The sequence below is a fragment of the Sinocyclocheilus rhinocerous genome, unplaced genomic scaffold, assembly GCF_001515625.1.
Source record: "Sinocyclocheilus rhinocerous isolate Xijiao unplaced genomic scaffold, SAMN03320098_v1.1 scaffold1581, whole genome shotgun sequence".
NCBI classification, from domain to species: domain Eukaryota; kingdom Metazoa; phylum Chordata; class Actinopteri; order Cypriniformes; family Cyprinidae; genus Sinocyclocheilus; species Sinocyclocheilus rhinocerous.
The window spans coordinates 215,667-225,481 of NW_015635516.1; the positions used below are offsets into that span (position 1 = coordinate 215,667).

The 9,815-nt window shown below is 36.2% G+C and overlaps 1 protein-coding gene across 1 annotated transcript in view; it reads right to left on the bottom strand.

Annotated features, from left to right (window-relative positions):
- The window catches only part of atp6v1h (ATPase H+ transporting V1 subunit H), a 42,031-nt gene extending 34,331 nt beyond the window's left edge, over positions 1-7,700 (bottom strand). The window contains exons 1-5 of the mRNA XM_016561262.1: positions 7,632-7,700; positions 6,914-7,047; positions 2,399-2,498; positions 2,118-2,207; positions 1,121-1,234 (exon numbers count right to left, since the gene is read on the bottom strand). Coding sequence (XP_016416748.1) covers positions 1,121-1,234; positions 2,118-2,207; positions 2,399-2,498; positions 6,914-7,017 — 408 coding nt within the window. The 5' untranslated portion in view covers positions 7,018-7,047; positions 7,632-7,700. The remainder of the gene's footprint in view (positions 1-1,120; positions 1,235-2,117; positions 2,208-2,398; positions 2,499-6,913; positions 7,048-7,631) is intronic.
- Between the last annotated feature and the right edge of the window lie 2,115 nt (positions 7,701-9,815).

Here is a 9,815-nt window from a genome sequence, read left to right on the forward strand (position 1 = left end):
TGTGTTATTCATAACTTGTACACATTTTACTAGTTAAGACTTTTCCCAAAATATAATTCCTGACTACATGTATGAAATCAAGTGAAACATTTTGAAATATGCCATTTCATTGTCTAAATGTCTCACAACGCCAGGATGTTTGTTTAATGTTTTATAACATATAAAACCACAAGATATAAAAGTAGTGTCAGTGTTAACATTATGAATGAATCTTTGGCACAAAGGTGTGTTACTGTTCAAGTCTCAGTGTTCAGATCAGTATGTTCAATCATGTGTCCTTGACCTTCACTGTGTATATTTTTATTATACTGTACTGCAAATAAAATACAAATAATAATCAAAACCCACAATATTTTACTCTACTCACACTCTTTTTTACCTGCCTCAGTCACATTCATATTGATGGCCCATTATGGGAGGCTCTTTGTCTTTCAGGTGTGAATCACTAAATATTCATGGCCATTGTCACTCCCTCCCATAAGGGCATTCTATCACAAAACGGCTTTTACAAATGTTAAATCAATATATTGTTTTCTGTAAATGAGTGAACAGGATAATTTTCACATCATTTTGTAGCAAAAACTCTAGTCTACCACATCCAGTTCTCAAAAGTCTTGTGAACAAATATTTTGTATGTGTTTTATGGCCTTATTTCAGTGACTTAAACATTTAGTTTTTCCACTAACCACTCATAAACATTGTTTTCTCAAAAACACAAACATGTACTTTCATGCTGCTCGCATATTATTGTAGCACAGTTTGTGCTGAATACAGTATAATCAGACTTTAGCCATTAATATGTTTAAAAAAAAAAGAAGAAACCTTTCTTCTTATTATTATTATTATTATTAATGTTAAAAATGGTTGTGGTGTTTTATATCTTTGTGAAAACTCTGACAGGATTATTTGGTGAATAGAAAGCCGAAAAGCATTTTTAAAAAATATAAATCTTCTGTAACATTGCAAACGTCTTTACTACTTTCACAATTGATTGATTTAATGCATTATTGCTGAATAAAAGTATACATTTCTTTAAAAAAAGAACCTTAAAGACCCCAAACTTTTGAACAGTAGTGTATATTATAGATATTTATCTATTTTTTGCCTGATAGCAACTTACCATGTGAACAGTAAAGAGGTCTTGACGGTTCAGCATTGGGAGGAAATATGACCAGGCTGTATTCTTAGTCTTCTTGGCATAATCAAAGAAGATATTGACTCTCTGGTGATTTTCCTGCATAGTAGAGCAGAAGATCCATTATTGCAACATAAAATAAACTGATAAGAAAAGCTGGGTGATTATAGAAAAATTACGATCACAGACACATTGTCTGATATATAGTTAAAAGCTTTCCACAAATGGACATTAAAAAAGACAGTGACTATATCTGCAAGGGTGAAGTACTTCCATTTCATCACCACTACAACATGAGCTATACTTGGTAGCATTGTTGCATCCTTGAAAAATACTTAATACACCCTACACATAATGCACATGATACTTCCCCAGAGACACATTTATAAAATGAAAAATTTTTTAAATAGAAAGATGAGCCTGTTTATCTTTGTTTTAAAATTATACCCACTTTGCATATGAATAGAAGATTTTATCATAGAGGCATAGGCTAAATGAGCTGTGAGGGGACAAGTCACTGAATGAATACAGAAATACTCAGTATAGACTCTGTACACAGAACCACAGACTCCATAAAAGCAATTGAAAGTGGGTTTTATGAAGGTCATCTATCAGCACAAACTTAAAAGATAATATTGACAAACTATACAGCGAATCAGCCAAGCTAGAGCATCAATCTGTATCTAGGCCAATGACAGAGTGACATTATGAATCAAAACCAGTTTGAGGACGTGACATTTTTCCGTTTTGAACATTGGCAAGACCAAGGCTATGAAGAGACAAAAAGCAAATGTCATAGTAATATTCATGTAACTGTCCGCATTTTTCATTTCAATACACTATACACCTTTCAACGGAGATAATACGGGGTCAGTTTATGCCTTATAAATGAACACTCTGAAGCTTTTAAGTGTGACAGGCAATGAGAAAACAGACATTAGAGTTGGACTTTTTTTGTCTCTGAAATGGTGTGTGTTTTTACCTGCAGTGTGTCATCAATCAGGGTTAGGATGTACTGAACTGTTTGCTCTTTAGATATATGAGCCATAAGGTTGAGGAAGGTCTTTGCACACTACAACGAAATATGTTAGAAAAATTTGTTAAATGTACAGACTTCAATAGAAATACAACTTGTAAGCCTAAAAACACAGGTAATGATCTAGCTCTCTTATGTTAAATTAATGTGGTACATTTCTTCTTTTAAAATAATTATTTAAAAGTTTGGTAGGGGCAAAACTAATATTAGAAGAATATCATATCCACCTGATGTCCTTCTTTTGTCAGAATTGCTTGCTTGTCCTCAGACCCGGCAATCTCAAACTTCTTAATGAACTCGCAGTCCTCGGCTGAGATCATTTGGCCCCTGAAAAGCATGAAACTCACCAATGACTAAAAGGAGTTGCAGCAAATGCAGCAAAGTGCATCAATTGTTCACATTCTTTTTATTAAACATATTTACTCTCACTTGATTTTTTTACTGTTTTAATCTGTCAAAGATCCAATATATCCATCAAGAGCCTACACAAGTAAATTATATTTCTCTCATCTGTGGAGAGCTTGCAGGACTCAATAATAAGGATGGGATGATGGGTTGGGCCCATTGATAAAACTGTTACTTGTCCCATTGGGTCCTATTGATCACAAACGAGTATCTACACCTTAAAGGGATAGTTCACCCAAAAATGAAAATTCTGTCATTAATTACTCACCCTCATGTCGTTTCAAACCGGTAAGACCTTCGTTCATCTTTGGAACACAAATTAAGATATTTTTGATGGAATCTAAGAGCTGTCTGACCCTGCATAGACAGCAGTACAACTGCAAAATAATCATAAAAAAATAATTACAACAATAAAACAAGGAATTTAATGTATGTAATGGAGCACGAGAACAGAACAGACTGGGCGGGCATACAAACGTAACGCCAGGTTCACACACTCCGTCTGTGGTGCGTATTTTACATGGCTTTTTGGCTAGATTTAAAACAAGGAAAAGTGCACTTTTAGATAAGGCAATAATAGATGGCACTCGTGGTGGTAGTTAAAAAGTTATATTTATTGAGTTTAAACGTGAATATGTCTATGAAAGATTGTATTACTGTACTGTGATAAAAGAGAATCACAATGCTGAAAAAGCATTTTCAGAAACAACGTTTGGATTTGAAATCAAAATAATGGATAAATGTTGTGTTTGTGGTAAACAGCCGCGGATCAGAAGCGGACTGCAAACGCATCCTGTGCGAAAGCAAAATGAGTCTGTGCTGCTTCTGCACCGCATACACATACTGTATACGCACTGCAGACGGAGTACGTGTGAACTTGGCGCAACAAATCTAGTTTAACATCTGAGGCAACACCACAAAGAGTTCTATGACCAATGTATGGCAAAAAAAACCATAGAGCCATTTTGTTACACCTTTACTTAGTGATTATTTTGCCTTATGTCACATGTTATAGCTTTTTGATAAAGCTCTAATTGGTTTTCTTTTGGAAATATGTTTCAAATTCACACTGAATGCATTTATGACTGTAAAGCATGTCTGTGTGTCAAAATCGTGATTAAAATCTCGAAATCGCAAAACTGATCAAAGAAATCGCGATAGGTTTTTTTTGTCCATATCGCACAGCCATATTTCAAATCCAAATATTGTCACAGAAAATGCTTTTTCAGCATTGCAATTCTTTTTTTGCACAGTACAGTAATCTTTCACAGACATGTTTAAACACAATAAATGGGCGTTAGATATTATTTGTTAAATATAACAAATAGTTGTGTGTCTGATTGGTCCAAATACTACACTCAACATTAGCAAAAAGAGGGTGAGTGTTGTTTAAGTTACTGTTTATAAGGTTTGAGAAGAAGGTCTGTCTGGCTGTGGCTAGCTCCACATTGAAAGCACGAAGGCTGTCTTTATAGATGCTATAGTGAATTTCAAGTTTCGTCTTCCGCCACATCTGCTCAGCTTTTCTGCATTGTCTTTTCATACTCTGTACTGCTGTTGATTTTCTCCAAGGTGATTTTTGTCTGCCAGTCTTCTTACTGACTTTTACAGGAGCAATATCATCAATAACATTCTTAACTTTTGAGTTAAAGGAATCAAAGAGAAGATCTGCAGAAATGCTTGGTGTTAAAGATAAAGCCTTCATAAATAGCACACTAGTGTTCTCGTTAATGCATCTCTTTCTGACAGAGACAGATCTAGATTCAGTGGTAGCAGAGTTTCTATAGCGTGTGAATATATCCTCTATTGTATTCTACAACAAAAACAATCAGAGCGTCTTATCACTAGTTTTATTTTGATTTCCCGAGTCCACTATTAGCTTATAGCCCGTTAGCATCGCCAGCGTGGTTGCCGCTAATCTCGTGTACATTGCTAATACTCTATTCACACACATTACCATTGTTTTACTCACTGTTACTTGCTTTAATGGCGGTCACTGTTTCCCTGGTGCTCGTGTTCTCGATGATTCTGCGCAGACACCCGCGATCCTGAAGGGCGACGAGAGCCCCGGAGCTGTCATGCTTCACGCCGGGGTTAACGACACCAAGCTGACACTGACACGGAGACACTGAAGAGGGACTTCAGGAGCCTGATCGCCCGTGACGACGATCATCGTGTCAGGACCGCTTCCCACGTATCGACGAGGATACGAAAGTTTCAGAAGACTTTTTGCTTTATACGAATGGTTATTGTCATGGTGTAAAGAACAGAAACTGCTCTTTGTTAATAATTGGAATCTTTTCTGGGAGCGTCCTCGGCTTTTTCGCGCTGATGGCCTGCACCCCAGCAGAGTCGGAGCGGAACTACTGTCGGACAACATCTCCAGGATGCTGTGCTCCATATGACTAGTAAGCCAATTCTCAAATAACTACTATGATGGCTTTTGTTCTACCCGCTTAAATGATAGAAGTACTTGTGCTGTCCAATCTATTAAGACTGTGTCTGTTCCCCGAATAGTGAGGTCAAAATATAAATTTAATGATGTTGTCATAATTATTACATGCTTACAAGGTTGGAAGTTCAACAAATCAGTCAATGTACTGTGATTGTAGTTGTTAAATAAAAATGTCATTCATATCAATTCATGCATCACCTAATTTCATCGTAACATATAGGCCTGGCCTACAGAAAATAACATTTATGTTTAATCTATATAATATTGTGTTGGTCATACTATACAATGATTTATAGCTTGTCTTTGTTGAATAATACAGAACATAAAGAGCTTTAAAAAAAAAAATTGCATATTAAATCGCAATCGCAATATTGGAAAAAAAAAAATCGCAATTTGATTATTTTCCAAAATCGTTCAGCCCTAATTTATCGTCCGCTTTTGGAAGGCCAAACAAAGTAGTTTCGCTTTCACAACGAAACACACAGCGTCTTCACGACATGGCGGCAGCAACAATACTACAGCGAGAATAAAAGTATGACCCCTTTAAGTCTGAATGGTCTGAGGTCGGTAGGATTTTTTGAAAGAAGTCCTTATGCTCACCAAGGCTGCATTTGTTTGATCAAAAATATAGCAAAAACAAACTATTACAACTTCAAATAACTGTTGTCCATATTAAAATACAATTTATTGCTGTGATGGCTAAGCTGATTTTTTTTTTGCAGCTATCACTCCAGTCTTCAATGTAACACGGTCCTTCAGAAATTTGGTGCTCAGGAAACATTTCTTATCATTATCAATGTTCAAAACAGTTGTGCTGCTTAATAATTTTATGGAAACCATGATGCATTTTTTTCAGGATTATGTGATGAATAGAAAGGTCAAAGAAACAGCATTTATCTGAAACAGAATTTTTACAATTTAAACATTTTAAAACCCATTTATTGCTCCAAGTGCTACATAAAAGTATTATTTTCCTAATTTCTTTCTAAACCTGACCCTAAACTTTTGAACAGTAGAAGTGATTAACACACATTTGACAGAAGAAAAACAGAAGACAGGGATTTTGTAATACAAAAAGGAAAAGACAAGCTACATGTCTTTTCATTGGAAAAGTCAACTTGTCTCACATGCACTTTGGAAGCCAATCATATAAAGACTCTGACATCACTGAAAAGCTTTCTGGGTTTTATGACAGGGGAGAGTTAATAACTATACTACTATGTAAACAGTAAATATCACATATGGGTTAGAAAATATAACTATAATTACCTAGATTCTCCTTAAGCATAAATTACTACCTTTAGAAACATCTTCATTAAAAAAAAAAAAGTAGTGTTCACTTAGTTGGTGAATAACATTAAGGGAGGACTATGCATACAAGAAATGACAAACCTTAAATCACTCACTCTCAGAACCAGAAAAAGACAGAAAAACACACAGAAACAGCCACAGCCACACACACACACACACATTAACTCCATCATAACTGTCACAAGACAATGTGACACAAACTCAGTTTCCTTAAACGATCTAGAACTTGTTCCTGTTTTAGAGAAGCATTACACCAGGGAAATGAGCAAATATGCTAAGTTAACTTAAGTTATTTAATCTGTATCTAAGAAAGAAACCAAGATCCAAATTCTCAAGATATACAATTCTGAAGATACACAACTGGTTTTGTTCTTGTTTCATAGTCAGTGACCTCTTCAAACTAGTGAGCTGCCTACAAAGACAGCATTTCAGGCATCACCGAAAATTCGGTCTCTTGTGATACTGACAGTATGCTACATGACCCAAAAATGCTTTCAGATTTCAGATGTAGTTGTTCCATTGGATCTAGGAGAGGAATATTGAAGCAGAAGTGGTATTGAGATGTACTCACTGGAGGTAGGACTGCCAGTTGACCTTGTTTGCTCGGACCTCTGCGGCCTTGGCTGCGATGATGTTGGTAGGGACGGCAGCGTCCACTGCCCCTCGGATATCCATCTTGAGTTCTTGTATATTAGGACCTTAAAACTGAACACAATATCAAATAGTGACGTGCTGTCCCTGAAAAGGCCACTATGACAAATACTGCAGCATCTGTACTCATTCCAGCTAACTTATCCCCTCGAAAAGTGGTTAGAAACGGTAACACACACTGAAAAAAAATGTTTAACAAAGATTACAATTGATTACTGTGCAAAAACTACAATGTATTACTAATAAACACTATAAAACTGATTTAGCGTAACGTTAGCAGGGGTCGTGTATCAGCTAGCTAAGGGTGAACCATAGATATATATATGGGGTGAACGGGTAAAAATGCGAATTCACTTAAAATATAGATGAGATTAACTAAACGTTTCAGTAGGTCTGTACACATCTTTTTAAAATAATTGGATAAAATTTGTTATACGTCTTCAAAACAAACAAACAAAAATACTGAATGGATAGAGCCACTGACAACTGCTAATGCAGAAAACAGCGGGTTGGAAAGGTAGCGCCTAGACTTTGTGTTTAGTCAGACGTTACTATACAGTTATCTGGTAATTATTTGTGAACCCGATAAGCAATAATTCTAGCAAAAATATTATAAATATATCTGACTTCTCGCTTACCTGCTGCCTCTTCTGTCAAATTGCTACAAGACGTCACGGGATCAATATCACGTGGTGCTGTCATGTGAGAGAACCAGCGAATTAACATAACTATAATTACCTAGATTCTCCTTAAGCATAAATTACTACCTTTAGAAACATCTTCATTAAAAAAAAAAAAGTAGTGTTCACTTAGTTGGTGAATAACATTAAGGGAGGACTATGCATACAAGAAATGACAAACCTTAAATCACTCACTCTCAGAACCAGAAAAAGACAGAAAAACACACAGAAACAGCCACAGCCACACACACACACACACATTAACTCCATCATAACTGTCACAAGACAATGTGACACAAACTCAGTTTCCTTAAACGATCTAGAACTTGTTCCTGTTTTAGAGAAGCATTACACCAGGGAAATGAGCAAATATGCTAAGTTAACTTAAGTTATTTAATCTGTATCTAAGAAAGAAACCAAGATCCAAATTCTCAAGATATACAATTCTGAAGATACACAACTGGTTTTGTTCTTGTTTCATAGTCAGTGACCTCTTCAAACTAGTGAGCTGCCTACAAAGACAGCATTTCAGGCATCACCGAAAATTCGGTCTCTTGTGATACTGACAGTATGCTACATGACCCAAAAATGCTTTCAGATTTCAGATGTAGTTGTTCCATTGGATCTAGGAGAGGAATATTGAAGCAGAAGTGGTATTGAGATGTACTCACTGGAGGTAGGACTGCCAGTTGACCTTGTTTGCTCGGACCTCTGCGGCCTTGGCTGCGATGATGTTGGTAGGGACGGCAGCGTCCACTGCCCCTCGGATATCCATCTTGAGTTCTTGTATATTAGGACCTTAAAACTGAACACAATATCAAATAGTGACGTGCTGTCCCTGAAAAGGCCACTATGACAAATACTGCAGCATCTGTACTCATTCCAGCTAACTTATCCCCTCGAAAAGTGGTTAGAAACGGTAACACACACTGAAAAAAAATGTTTAACAAAGATTACAATTGATTACTGTGCAAAAACTACAATGTATTACTAATAAACACTATAAAACTGATTTAGCGTAACGTTAGCAGGGGTCGTGTATCAGCTAGCTAAGGGTGAACCATAGATATATATATGGGGTGAACGGGTAAAAATGCGAATTCACTTAAAATATAGATGAGATTAACTAAACGTTTCAGTAGGTCTGTACACATCTTTTTAAAATAATTGGATAAAATTTGTTATACGTCTTCAAAACAAACAAACAAAAATACTGAATGGATAGAGCCACTGACAACTGCTAATGCAGAAAACAGCGGGTTGGAAAGGTAGCGCCTAGACTTTGTGTTTAGTCAGACGTTACTATACAGTTATCTGGTAATTATTTGTGAACCCGATAAGCAATAATTCTAGCAAAAATATTATAAATATATCTGACTTCTCGCTTACCTGCTGCCTCTTCTGTCAAATTGCTACAAGACGTCACGGGATCAATATCACGTGGTGCTGTCATGTGAGAGAACCAGCGAATTAACCCTTTAAAGAGCACAATCTTTTTTCAGTGGTGAAGATTTGATTCAGCTCAGTAGGCGCGTTTCCATTACCCTTCAAATTGCGCAAATTGAAATTTCGAATTGAAAATATGCCTAATGGAAACGCGTCAATTTCGCAAAAACGCCCATATATCGCAAAAAAGTTTTTACGCTCGCATGAGGTGGTTTTTCAGGCAATGCGAAAAAGGAATAATTCGCAAAACTGCAATGGAAACGGCTTTTTCGCATTTACAGGTCACATGGCGCATGTAAAAAGTCATATGATCATTCTTCAATGTACTATAACCTCCAAGAAACACATATCGCCAAAAGTTTTGCGCAAATCTGTAATGGAAACGCGCTGCCCTCTATGAAATGAACACTGGACGCGTTCATAAGGAACACCATGCAACGTCAAACACAGAAGAAATTTGAGTCGTGCTTTATAGAGAAATTTGAGGTATGATGACATAATATAGGCCTACTTCTGTAAATAAATGTCCATACTTTCATTTAATATACACAGAGGCGGACAACGTACTCAACTCCATTACTTGAGTGAAAGTACAGATACTGCTGGTCAAACATTACTCCATTACAAGTAAAAGTTGTAAAGACAGATTTTTACTTAAGTAAAAGTACAGAAGTACTTGCTTTTAAAAGTACTTAA